Consider the following 13736-nt stretch of genomic DNA (forward strand, 5'->3'; position numbering starts at 1 on the left):
CACTTGCTGCTGTGCATGCGTATGTGAGGTCCCTTCTCCCTCCCAATATTCCATCTGTGCATACCCAGAGGTATGTCCCCCCCACTCCTCCCACATTGCCCCTTCTCCTCCCCAGCTCCTTTTTTTCCCTGACCCCCCTCCAAGTTCCCCACACTCCCGACTTCCCGTTTTTCTTCTATTCCAAGTGCCGCTGTAACAAAATCCCATAACGAGCCCCCACAGCATCCCCACCCATAATGAACCTCCCTAACAAATTCCCCCAAATGCCCCCCCCCACCCGGGGGCTCGCTGAGGCTCCTTGCTTTCCACATCAGCCCCAACACAATAATTAAGTGGCCAATTGCTACTTACAGATCCAATGGAACCATGTGCTGATTCCTTCGTGTTTCGAACCTTCCCCACCCAGCAAATTCAAGGCCAGCACTCCCACAATGTCCCTGTCCCTACCTGCGCACCCCGGTGTTGGGGTGCGTTACTCACTCTAACCCCGAGAGGCGAGGGGTGATGCTGCCTTTCAGGGTTCAGTGAGGGGGGGTCCCGAGTGGGGGGTGACAGCAGCCCCAAGTGGTGTCACGTAATTTGGGGTGAAGCCAGGGAGCTGCTGCGTCTCTTCCTTCTCCCCCTGCAGCTCTAGGGCCCCCCTTTCCTCTGTCCCCTCAAAAGTCATCCCAGATCCACTCCACCATGAAGCCCCCACCCCACACGGGACACCCCCCGCCTTCATCCCCATCCCGCTTCTCAGTGACGGGGAGGGAGCACAGGGACACCCCATGACCCCGCCCAGCACCGCCCCGGCCCGGCCCCCACCCGGGGGCGGTGCCGCAGGCTGAGCCGAGCCCAGCCGGGCTGAGCGGAGCCGGACTGAGTCGGGCTGGGCTGAGCCGCGCTGGGCTGAGCCGGACTGGGCTGAACCGGGCTGGACTGGGCTGGACTGAGCCAAACTGGGCTGAACTGAGCCGAGCCCAACCGAGCAGAGCCAAACTGAGCTGAGCTGGACCGGGCTGAGCCGGATCGCGCTGAGTGTTGCCGGTCTGAGCCTGACTGGGCTGAGCTGAACCGAACTGGGCTGAACTGAGCCAAACCCAGCCGAGCAGAGCTAAACTGAGCTGAGCTGAGCTGAGCTGAGCCGGATCGGGCTGAGTCTTGCCGGGCTGAGCCTGCCCGGGCTGAGCTGAGCCGGACTGTGCTGAACTGAGCCGAGCCTGCCGAGCAGAGCCGAATTGAGCTGAGCCGGATCAGACTGAGCCGGATCGGGCTGAGCTGAGCCAGTCTTTGCCGTGCCGGGTAGTGTCGTGCAGAGCCGACCCGAGCCAAGCCGGGCAGAGCCGGGGCAGGATGCTGCGGTACCTGCTGAAGACGCTGCTGCAGATGAACCTGTTCGCCGACTCGCTGGGAGCCGAAGGCTCCAACTCCTCGCTCCTGCTCGGCATCAACCGCTCCATCGCCGCGCTGCACCTGCCCGATCTCGCCCCCGGTAACGGTACGTGGTCCCCGGTCTTTCTGTCCCCTGTCCCGGAGCTCCTGCTCCTGGTCCAGCCGCGATGCTGGAAGCAGCCCGCAGACCCCAGCCCCAGCTGGGATCCCACCAGCACCGACACTGGATTCCCAACCTGTCCCTATCCCCAAACCGGGACCTGCCCATGTCCCAACTCCTGAACTGACCCAGTGTCCCCGCACCAACCCCGTGTCCCCATTCCGGGAGCTCCCTGTCCCCACACCGACTCCTGGGAGTGATGCGGTGTCCTTAGATCGTCTCCACGACCCCAAACCGACACCAGTCCACTCTTCCCAAGTCAGGACAGTCCCGATGTTCCCAAACCAGTCCTGTGTTCCCGAATCCTGAACTGCAAGCAGCTTCTGTTCCCAAACTATGCCGTGTTCCTACATCAACTGCCAGACCACGAGCTGGGACAGACATGGCATCCCCAAATTGTCCCCGTGTCCCAGACCAGTCCCCAGATGCCAAACCAGGGGAAACCCGGTGTCCTCAGACAGCCTTCATGTCCCCACATCCATCCCCAGTCTCCAAACCAGGACCAGCCCTGTGTCCCAAAACTGTCCCTGTGTGCCCAAACCAATTCCTAGACACAGTTAGGAGAGACTCCATGTCTCCAGACCAGTCCTGTGTCCCCAAGTCAGTCCCCAGACTGCAAATTGGAACTGGCTCCGTGTTCCCAAACTGTCTCTACATTCCTAAACCATCCCGGTGTCCTCCAAACAGCTCCGTGTGCCCTAATCCTCCCCATGTCCCCCAGCCAGCCCCATGACCCCTAACTGAGACAGAGTGGGGTGAAGGAGGAGTGAGGGAGGGGATATCTGCTTGGATTTTGAGTCTTTTTTGAGCTTCTCCCCTCTTTTCAGTCTGTCCCCCTCCAGCTGGCGCTGGGTGGCTGGTGAGGGGGCGGGGGTGTTCCCAAACCTCACGGGACCACCTACCCCTGCATAGCCAGCCGGGCACAGGAAGGGGGCTGCCCTGACCCCCTGCTTGTCCCAATTAGTCACCGGGCCCAGCTGCGGCCCCCTCAGTTCCTGCTGTGCCCCCCGGGGGTACCCAGTACCCTGCAGCATTGCTGCCGTCCCCATGGCAGCCACAGCCCATCCCCATGGCAACCCCATGGGCACCCCAAATCGCAGCCCCTTATGCCCACACCCTGCCCCAGGGTGTGGGGGAACAGGAGACACGTGTGTGGTGTGTATGTGCAGCGTGCACATGTGGGCATCTGTGCATTTATGGGCAGTGTGCATGTATGTGCATATCTGTACAGTGTGCATGTGTGCATTTGTGCATGTGTGCATTTATGGGCAGTGTGCATGTGTGTGCATGTCTGTACAGTGTGCAGGTGTGTGCATTTTTGGGAAGTGTACATATATGTGCATATCTGTACAGTATACATGTGTGCATTTATGAGCAGTATGCATGTGTGTGCATGTCTGTGCAGTGTGTGTGCAGTGTGCATGCATGCATTTAAGTGCAGTGTGCATGTGTGCAAGCATGTGCATGTCTGTACAGTGTGCATGTGTGTGCAAGTGTAGGCTCATGGCCCCACCTGAGTGTGTGTGGATGTGCATGGATGTGCATGGATGTGCATGTCCCTGTGTGTGCCCCGGTGCACGTGCAACCTACGTGTCCATGCACACTCCTGTGTGAATGTGTGTATGTGCCTCTGCATGCCTGAACACACGTATGTGTGTGTACGGACACCCCGCCACCTGAATACATGCATGTGTGCAGGTGTGTGTGTGCACACCCTGCATGAACACACATGTGAATGCATCTGTGCATGTCAGGGCACGCACTCCCCTGCTATGTGAATGTGCATGTGCCAAGCTCTGTGTGTGACTGCATGTGTGTGCGTGTGGGCATGACTGCCCACACATGTACATGCATCTGTGTGTGCAATGCATGTGTGCACACACACCCCCCTGCACTTGTAATGCACATGTGCACACATGCACGTGTGTGTAATGTACCTGTGTGTGGGTGCCTCTATGTGTGTGTGCACATCCCTGCATGGCTGCCCATGTGTGCATGCATGCACCTGTGCGCAAACACACGCAGTGCATGGCTGCACGTGTGTCTGTGCACAGCTGCATGTGTGCCTGTGCCACTGTGACTCTTGGGGACCGAACTACCAACACACCCCAGCATTAATGAGCATTAATTATGCCAATATTAATGACCATCCATCAATTCCCGTGTCCTGCCAGGCCTTTTTTTTCTGGAACAGCACCACAACCCCAATATGGGGCTCTTTAAGACTTAAAATTAAGCATTTTCTGCACTGAATGACCAGCTCTGCTACAGAAAGTCACTTGCAGCTGATGGAAAATCCCTGTTTGGGGCAAATTTAGCCCCAGTCCCATTTCCTCAGGGAAGCCCAGTTGGAAACCGGGTGGAAAAGGCCGTTACTGGGAAGTTTGCTTTTTCCCACTGGCCTTTCCTGACACCCTCCCCATCTCATCTTAAGCTGCTTCAAGGAAATTTAGATTAGATGTTAGGAAAGAGTTTTTTACTAAAAGAGTGAAAAAAGTGCTGGAATCGCCTGCCTGGGGAGGTGGTGGAATCACCATCCCTGGATGTGTTTAGAAAAAGACTGGATGTGGCACTCGGTGCCATGGTTTAGTTGAGGTGTTAGGGCTGGGTTGGACTCGATGATCTTGAAGGTCTCTTCCAACCTGGTGATCCTGTGATTCCTTTATCCTGCTCCCTCCCCACGGCACCACCCTGGGATATGCTGGGCTGGGACCTGGCCACTCTTCATCTCTCACTTCCAAGCAGAGCAGGGTCTGGAGCCAGCCAGGAAAGCACCACACAAACCAAGGATGCTCATCCCCCCAACCCCATCCCTACCCCTCCTGATCTTCCCGCAGGATCCCACAGCCAGCTGGAGGACACGGCTCCCCGCATCGTGGAGCACCCCACGGATGTGCTGGCGTCCAAGGGGGAGCCGGCCACGCTGAGCTGCAAGGCCGAGGGGCGGCCGGCCCCGGTGGTGGAGTGGTACAAGGACGGGGAGAGGGTGGAGACGGACCGGGAGGATCCCCGCTCCCACCGCACGCTCCTCCCGGGAGGATCCCTCTTCTTCCTCCGGATCCTGCACGGCAGGCGGGGAAAGCCCGACGAGGGGGTTTATGTCTGCGTGGCCAGGAATTACCTGGGGGAGGCCACCAGCAGGAATGCTTCCCTGGAGGTGGCCGGTGAGTCGGGAGGGAGGATTTGAGGTTCTGGTATCATCCCTGAGCCCAGCCTGCTCCAGTGGCTGTTTAACAAGGGGCTCTCACATTCTCTGCTGCCAAGGGGAGAGGGGAAAAGAAATGAAAATAAACTGAATATAATTAGAAATAAGTAAAATAAGTGAAAAGAAATAAAACTAAATTCGAAGAAGTGATAAATATTGGAAATAAATGGAACTAAGTGAAAACAAATGAAAAAAGAAAATGAATGAAAATAAAAGTAAGGAAGTGAGTGAAAATGAATGTAAATAACAGAAAATAAATTAAAACATGGAAAAAAAGAGAAATTAAATAAGGAAAGTGAAAATAACTGAAAGTAAGTGAAAATAAATGAAAAAATAAAATAAGTGCAAACTAATGAAGAGAAATGATGAAAAACTGAAAACAATTTGAAATAAATGAAAATAAGTGAAAATTACTGAAAAGGAGTGAAAATAGATGAAAACGTGGTAAAAGAAATGAAAAGAGATTAATATAATTGGAAATACATGAAAACAAATGAGAACAAATGAAAATGTTTGCAAGCATTTGAAAGTAAATCAATTTGAAAGTAAAATCAATGAAGATAAATGAAAAGCAGACGATGGCCCTGGTGCTGCCCCAGCCCGGGGGCGCGGGGCTGCGGGGCTGAGGCCGCTGTGTCCCCGCAGTGCTGCGGGACGATTTCCGGCAGCCGCCCGGGGACGTGGTGGTGGCGGCGGGAGAACCGGCCGTGCTGGAGTGCGTCCCGCCCCGCGGGCACCCCGAGCCCAGCGTCTCCTGGAAGAAAAACGGAGTCCGGGTCAGCGACAAGGACGGGCGGCTGACGGTGAGAGGGGCAGAACGGGGCTGAAGGTGATGCAAGGGAGATGGGAATGTTACAGGATCCAGGGTGCGATGGGGATGTGGATGCAGTGAGGATGGGGATGCAGTGAGTGTGATGGGGATGTGGGATGCAGCAGAGGGTTGAGTGATGTGATAGATACGGGATGAGATGGAGATGTAGGATGGGATAGGCATATGGGATGCATCAGAAATTTGGGATGCAATGGAAATACGGGATGTGATGATGGTGTGGGTGCAATGGGAATGTGAGATGCAATGAAGGTACAGGATGTGATGGGGATGCAGAATGCAGTCAGGATGAGAGATGCAATGATGATTTGGGATGCAGTGAGGGTATGAGATGCAATGGAGGTGCAGGATGCAATGGGGGTGCAGAATTTGGGGATGGGAGATGTGATGTGTATGTATGCAACAAAGATGTGGGATGTCCTGGAGATACGGGATGCACTGGGGATGTGGGATGTGATGAGGATGCAGGATACAGTGCAGACATGGGATATAGTGTGGATGTGAGATGTGATGGGGATGTGGGATGAGCTCTACTTCCTGCAGATCCGTGGTGGGAAGCTGATGGTGGCCAGTACTCACAAGAGCGATGCTGGTGTCTATGTCTGCGTGGCCACCAACGTGGTGGGGGAGAGGGATAGCGAGCCGGCCGAGCTGGTCGTCTTTGGTGCGTGGGGATCTAATTTTGGGGGTGTAAGGGAGCTGGGTGCTATCCTGGTGGGACTGATGGCCACCCCACAGAGCGCCCAGCATTTGGCAAGAGGCCCCACAACCAGGTGGTGCTGGTGGAGGGGACAGCGGAGTTTGCCTGCGAGGCGGTGGGGGATCCGCAGCCAGCGGTGCGCTGGCGCAAGGAGGAGGGTGAAATGCCCCTGGGAAGGTGAGTAGGGGCGAGGGGGGTGGCTCAGGGACACCAGGGGCAGCCAGGGTTCTGTGGTGCAGCTGGGTGGCATCAGTGTGTGCCAGCCTGGTGTGCTTGGAGCACCTGGCATCCTCATAGAATCAAGTAATTGCATCCCATAACCCTGGCCCATCTTCCATCCTCAGCACATCCCACATCCCTATTGCATTCCACACTCCCATTTGTCACATGTCCATCACATCCCACATCCCCCTTTGCACCTCAAATCCCCATTGTATCCCACATCTTTGCATCCCACATTCTTATCACATCCCAAATCCCAATCACATCCCATATCCTCACTGCAACCCACATTCCCATTGCATCCCCCATCCCCATCACACTCACACCTCCACATTTCACATCCCCGTTGCATCTCCTGTTTTCCTGCATCCCAGATTTCCACTGTACCCATCACATCCCACATTCCCATCACATCCTGCATCCTCACTACATCCCAACCCCATGGCACCTCACGCCCTCCTGGTGCACGGTGCTGGTGCCACAGCCTGGTGGGTTCCCCAGGTGGGAGGTGCTGCCAGACAACACCCTGCGGATCAGCCGGCTGCAGGTGGAGGATGAGGGCACCTACACCTGCGTGGCTGATAACAGCGTGGGCAGGTCGGAGGCATCGGGCACCCTCACTGTGCACGGTAAGGGGGCCCTGGGGAGCGCCCTTGGGTGCTGCTGCAGTGCCCAGACAAGCCCTTATCTCTCCCCACACTGCTGCAGTGCCCCCCCAGCTTGTCACTGGGCCCCACGACCAAGCTGTCACCCCTGGCCAGAGCGTGACTTTCCAGTGCCAGAGCAAGGGCAACCCGCCACCTGCTGTCTTTTGGCAGAAGGAGGGGAGCCAGGTCTGTCTCCTTCCCTCATCCTTGACCCCACACCCAATCATAGCCCCAGTCCTCATCCCAATCCATCACCATTTCCATTCCATCTTGTTTCCACTATCATCATAATCCCCATCCCAATTCCCACCCCATCCCCATCTCCATCCCAATCTCATCCCATCTCAACCTCACACCAGTACCAATCCTCACTCCTACCTATCCTCACCATCCCTGTTACATCCCTGCTGCCATGCCATGCCATGCCATGCCATGCCATGCCATGCCATGCCATGCTATGCCATCCCATCCCATCCCATCCCATCCCATCCCATCCCATCCCATCCCATCCCATCCCATCCCATCCCATCCCATCCCATCCCATCCCATCCCATCCCATCCCATCCCATCCCATCCCATCCCATCGCACCCCTAACCCTGTCTTCATCTCATCTCCTGCTTCTCATCCTCTCGCTCCCTCATCCCCCCACTAATGCCCCTCCCTCTCAGACCCTGCTGTTCCCGGGCCAGCCCCCAGTCCCTTCTGGCCGTGTTTGGGTGAGCCCCAGCGGTGCTTTGACCATCATCAACGTCCGGCCCAGTGATGCTGGCCACTACCTGTGCCAGGCTATCAGCGTGGCCGGCAGTGTCCTGGCCAGGGCAGGCCTGGAGGTGACAGGGGGTAAGTCCAGTGCCAGTGGAGAGCTGGCACATTCAGTGCATGACTGACACCCACCCCAGCACCCAACAATTCCTGATTTGGTCCCTGTAGCACCCACTGAACTGCACCCAGCGGTGATCAGCCTGCTCCCCACTAACCGGACGGTGCTGCCAGGGGGGGCCACGGTGCGGCTGCCTTGTGGGGCAGGGGCCCACGACCCCCCAGGCAGCGTGGGGTGGCTGAAGGATGGCAGTGCCCTGGTAGGTGTCCAGCCCCGTGCCAGCCTGCTGGAGAACGGCACCCTGCAGATCACCGGCCTCCGGGTGAGCCGGCCCCGGCAGGGGCACCGTGGGGCACGGCAGGGAGGGGGGCAGGGGCTGGAGCAAAGGGAGGTGGATGCTTCTGGTGGTGGGTGCAAGCAGTGCTGGGGCTCAGGGTGGCGGGTGCAAAGCGTGGTGGGTGCTCAGGGTGGTGGGTGCCGAGGTGATGGGTGCTCAGGGTGATGGGGCAGGAGCTCTTCCCCCTGCAGGTGAGAGACTCCGGGCTCTATGAGTGTGTGGCCACCAGCCCAGAGGGCGAGACACGCTGGGGCATCTCCTTGGAGGTACAAGGTGGGTCATGGAGATGTCACTGCAGCGGGGACACCGTGGCACTGGGGACAAAGCCACTCCAGACCTCCATGCATCTCCCTGCAGGTGATGAATCCAACCTCTCCCTGCCTTCCCCTGCACCTGGTCTCCTCCCTGGGCCACCCTCCACCCCTGTGGTCACCAATGTTACCAAAAGCAGTGTAACCCTGAGCTGGAAAGCGAACGAGGACAGTGGTGCCACCGATGTCACCTCTTACATAGTGGAGGCGTTCAGGTATCACACAAGCCTGTTCTGTGGCTGCAGGGATGATGTGGTGGCCTGGCACCACCCTGTCACGAGTCACCCCTGTCCCCCGGCAGCCAGGCGGCGGGTGGCCCGTGGCAGACAGTGGCAGCCGATGTGGAGGGTGAGACCCACACAGTGACCGGCCTTGTCCCTGACACTGTCTACCTGTTCTTGGTGCGGGCGGTCAACGCCCACGGGCTCAGCGACCCCAGCGGCGCCTCGGAGCCTGTGCGCACCCGAGGTGAGACCCAGCAGTGACAGTGGAGGTGTCACAAACCCCCCACCCTTCTTGGGTCCATCTCCACTTGGTGACACCAATGGAGGTGCCCATGCACCCAAAATCTTTGGGTCCATCCTTGCCCAGTGATGGCAGTGGAGTTTCCCATGGACCTGCCATGGGTATGTGCTGTCACCATGGCTCCTTCCCTTGGTGACACCAGTGGAGATGTGCATGGACCCTCCACCCTCTCATATTTCCAGCAGATACCAACCCCATGCAGCAAGGGCTGGATCCTGAGCAGGTGCAGCAGGAGCTGGCACGAGTGGCTGTGCACCTGAAGGAACCTATGGTGCTGCCACTGGGCACTGTCCATCTCACCTGGACCGTGAGTGCTGAGCCTCCCTACTGGTACAGGGCTCCCAGTGTCGATCATCCCCCCATCCCACCCTTCCCTCGGGTCCTCAGGTGGAGCACCAGACGCCCTTCCTCCAGGGCTACCGGGTGCTGTACCGGCAGCGCGGCGGGCGCTGGGAGGAGGCGCGGACGGTGTGGGCGCCGGGGAAGCGGGGGGCCCTGCTCACCGAGCTGCGCCGGGGCCAGGACTACGAGGTCAAGGTCCGACCCTATTTCCATCACCTCCATGGTCCCGACAGCGCGGTGCGAGCTCTGCGCACCCCTGAGGCGGGTGAGTGCAGGGATGCAGGGTGTGGCTCCCCGGGGACAGCCTGGAGGTGACACCCCGTGTGTCCTCCCCCGGCAGCCCCCAGCGCCCCGCCACGAGCTGTCAGTGTGGCTGGGAACGGCACCAGCGTCCGCATCTCATGGCAGCCACCACCTCTGGCAGAGCAGAATGGTGTCATCCGTGATTACCGGGTAAGCCTGGACAGCAGCAGGGAGGTGGCAGGTCCGCTCTGTCCACTCCTCACACCATGTCACGGCGCGCTTATGGGTGTTCCCCATCTTTTCCTCCTGGTCCCCACCAGATCTGGTGCTTGGGCAATGAGAGCCGCTTCCACATCAACCAGAGCGTGGAGGGGACGGTGCTGGCCACAGTGTTGCAGGGTCTGGTCCCCGGGGTCCCTTACCGCGCTGAAGTTGCTGCTGCCACCAGTGCTGGTGTGGGTGCCCGCAGTGCCCCTGTCCCCATCCACATCGGTGAGTCCCCCATTGTCACAACTTGCACCCGTGGGTGGGGCATGATGGGGTCACCCAGTGCAGTGCTGGGGGTGGCTCCTTGGCACCCCGCAGGTCTGTCCCTCTTCCCCGTGTCACTTGCAGCCCCCCTGGTGGAGAGAGATGCGGCCCCAGCAGGCGGGAGTAGCTTGGCTGAGCAGTTAGCAGAGGTAGCCAGGCAGCCAGCCTTCATTGCCGGTGTTGGTGGTGCTTGCTGGGTCATCCTCGCTGCCTTTGCTGCTTGGCTCTACAGCCGCCGCCGGAGGAAGAAGGAGCTCAGCCACTTCACTGGTACAGGGCGGTGCTACCCCTGGGACCCCTCACCCCTCAGCCAAAGAACCCCACACCCACCGTCCCTCTCTTTACAGCATCCTTTGCCTACACACCCACCGGTAAGCCCGTAAGTGCTGCGGGGTCCCAGTTCGGCCTCTCGCTGCCCTCACCCCCATCTCTTTCCACAGTCTCCTTCCCTGCTCCAGCGCGCAGCAACCCCAGGTAACCCCCCCCCCCCGCTCCCCGGCATCCCCTGCCCCTCGGGAGCCCCAGGGCTGACCAGCAGCGTTCCTTCACCCCATCCCCTTGCAGGGCAGCTGCCGGCACTGCTTTCCCGTGGCTGGTGGATGCGTGGCATGGTGGCAGCACAGCCAGCGCTGCCGGTTGCTTGGGGTCTACTGAGAGATACTACAACGGTGAGGGGTCAGCGTGGGGCTGCGTGGCTCTGATTGAGGGGGTCAGGATCTGCCCTGCTGATGCTGGTCACCCTCTGCAGATGCCGGCATCACCCGTTACATCGCCCAGACGGAACAGTTTGGAGCGGGGGCTGGCGAGGGGCCGGTTTACAGCACCATCGAGGTTGACAGTGAGGAGCCCTGCACATTCCCCCGTCCCTTCTCACAGTATGGGACCTCCTACCCTGGGGGCGGTTCCCAGCCAATGGATGCTGCAGCCTGCCAGGTGCCCCGTGGCCGGGCTGAGCACGGTAGGGTGGTCGGGTGGGTGGGGGCGCACGTGGGTGCTCGTGGTGCGGTGCCCTCCCCACAGCCCCCCCAGCATCCCTCCTTGGCACAGGGGCCAAAGCAAAGCTGGGGCAAGCAGTGAAACCGCCGGCAGTGAACTGGACAGAGCTGCTGCCCCCGCCACCCTCAGCCAGTGAGCTCAGCCAGTGTGCCCAGGAGGAGGAGAGGGAGGAGGAAGAGGAGGATGAAGAGGAAGAGGCAGCCGGAGGGTGAGTGTGGGGGCTTGGGGGCTGGGCATGCTGCTCCCAGCACCTACCCTGTGCTCTGCACCCTGCAGGTTGGGGATGGAGGTGTGGTACCCTGGTGAGGACATCCCCTGTGCCACTGCTGCATCCTCACCCACCACGTCCTCCGGCTGCCGTTCCACCGCCACGCTGACGCCGTCACCCCGCACCACGGAGGACATCCCGCGCCTCCGCGACCTCGAGAGCTCCCTCCTGCCCCGGTAGGAGATGGGCCTTGCTTGCTGTGGCCGTGCCATTGGGGTCTGGATGTCCCATTGGGGTCCAGATGTCCCACCAAGGTCCAGATGTCCCACCATGGCCTGGGTGTTCCATTGAGATTCAGCCATGTTGTCACTCCCCAGCCCTGCCATGCCATCATGGTCCAGCTGTGTCATTAGGGTCCAGGTGTCTCACTGGGGCCCCAGATGTTCTGTTGGCGTCAAGATGCCTCACCATGGTCCAGATGTTCCATCACAACCCAGACATTTTGTCACCATTGGCTCTGCCGTGCTGTCATGGACCAGATGTGTCATCCGTGCTGTCACCAAGGTCATGCCACCGAGGTCCTGGATCTGGATCAGGCTCTGGATGTCCCACCATGGCCTGGGTGCCCCATCACAATCTAGCCCCACTATCATGATCTAGTCCTGCTGTGCCACCATGGTCTGGCCATACCATTGGGGTCTGGATGTCTGTCCTACCACGGTCCAGGTGTCTCTTTGTGACCCATCCATGGTGTCACCATCCACATCTGCTCTCCAGCTGTGCTCCAGCCATGCTGTCATGACACATCCATGACATTGTGGGCTGACTGGGGCATTGCAATACAGCTGCCCCATCACCGGACAGTTGGGCCATCATCACCCAGCTGTGCTGTCATGACCCAGCTCTGACATGATCCACCTGTGCCATCACAATTCTGGCATGTCACTGCGCTCCAGCTGTGCAGCTGCAATCAAGCTCCATGTCTGCAGTCCAGCTGTGCTATGACCCAGCTGTGCAGCTGCAAACTGCATGGTTGCAATCCAGTTGTGCTATGATCTAGGTGTGTCATGATTCAGCTGTGCAGCTGCAGTCTGCCAGTGTGCTTGCAATCCAGATGTGTGGTGACCCAGCCGTGCTGCTGCAATCCAGCTGTGTGGCTGTAATCCCAGCTGAGCAGCCTCCACCCAGCTGTGCTCCAGATGTGCCATTGCCGTGCTATCACAACCTTGCCAGGCTGTGGTCCTCCACCCTCGCTGTGCCACTGCACTCACCCAGCTCCACTTTGTCACCCCAGCCGTGATCCAGCTGTGGCACTTCTATCCAGCTGTGATGCTTCAGCCCAGGGCCATCCAGCTGTGGCAATTCCACGTGGCTTCTCCCAGTTCTGGCACAGCTCTAGAGGGCTTGTGCCAGCACTGTGGTGGTCACTGAGCCCCCATCCCACTCCCCCTACCCTGGCTTCACTCCACCCCCCTCTTTGCCAGGAGACCCCCGCACGGCGTCAGCACCCCCCCGCAGGCACCCAGTCCCTCGGTGACTCCGGAGCCCAGCGAGGGCCACCCGCCCCGAGCCCGCTGCCCCCCTGGCACAGGTGAGCCCTGAGGGGCCAGTTTGGGTGGGTGAGGGTTTCGTTGCCCCCCACTATTGGGAGGGCTGACGCTGCCATCCCCACCCCCCCAAGGGAAAACCCGCGGTGCGATCTCCAAAAGCCGCCTGAAGCCCAAATGCAGCCGCTACCGCCGGGAAAAGCAGACGGGAGGTGAGTGGGAGTTCGAAGCAGGGAGCTGGGGAGGCTCGGGGGAGCTCAGCCCTCTCGCCCCTCTGTGCCGCAGACCTGCCGCCGCCGCCGCTGCCGCCGCCCGGAGAGAGCCGCGGGCCCCGTGCGGAGCTGGAGCCGAGCGGGGCTGAGCGCAGGGTGACCGCCCGCCCGCCCCGCGCCGGGAAGGCAGAGCCGCCGGCTGCGCCACGCGCGGGCTGCGCCGCCGCCGCCGAGCCCCGACCCTGTGCCCTCCCTGCAGACGAGGCCGTCCCCTACAGCAAAGCCTCCTGCCTGCCCCGCGGGCCGGTGTCCGGCAGCTGCTCCACCACCGGCAGCGTCTCGTCCCGCGGCTCCGGCAGCTCCCGCGGGCACGGCTCGGGCCGCAGCCGGACACCGGCGGAGCGCGGCGAGGGGAGCGGCCACGGCCGCAGGGGAGGGGCCCCGCATCCCTGCCCGCCGCACGAGAAGCGATAAAAGGGAGGGCGAGTCGGTGACGGAGTCGGGGACATGGGGATGGGAACGCAGG

General features: G+C 59.9%; 1 protein-coding gene across 1 annotated transcript; it reads left to right on the top strand.

Moving 5' to 3' along the window:
- The first annotated feature begins 1146 nt into the window (after positions 1 to 1146).
- Positions 1147 to 13711, top strand: ROBO3 (roundabout guidance receptor 3). The gene is made up of 25 exons (XM_056509748.1): positions 1147 to 1480; positions 4372 to 4698; positions 5385 to 5542; positions 6112 to 6232; positions 6307 to 6445; positions 6992 to 7119; positions 7199 to 7323; positions 7807 to 7978; positions 8069 to 8280; positions 8487 to 8568; positions 8653 to 8821; positions 8908 to 9074; positions 9314 to 9438; positions 9519 to 9738; positions 9814 to 9926; positions 10037 to 10517; positions 10595 to 10721; positions 10812 to 10915; positions 10996 to 11205; positions 11295 to 11451; positions 11520 to 11687; positions 12936 to 13042; positions 13133 to 13210; positions 13284 to 13396; positions 13475 to 13711. The coding sequence occupies exons 1-25, from the start codon at positions 1336 to 1338 to the stop codon at positions 13682 to 13684; spliced, it is 4158 nt and encodes a 1385-aa protein (XP_056365723.1). The 5' UTR covers positions 1147 to 1335; the 3' UTR covers positions 13685 to 13711.
- Positions 13712 to 13736: the final 25 nt, after the last annotated feature.

Source organism: Oenanthe melanoleuca, chromosome 24 (assembly GCF_029582105.1).
Source record: "Oenanthe melanoleuca isolate GR-GAL-2019-014 chromosome 24, OMel1.0, whole genome shotgun sequence".
NCBI lineage: Eukaryota > Metazoa > Chordata > Aves > Passeriformes > Muscicapidae > Oenanthe > Oenanthe melanoleuca.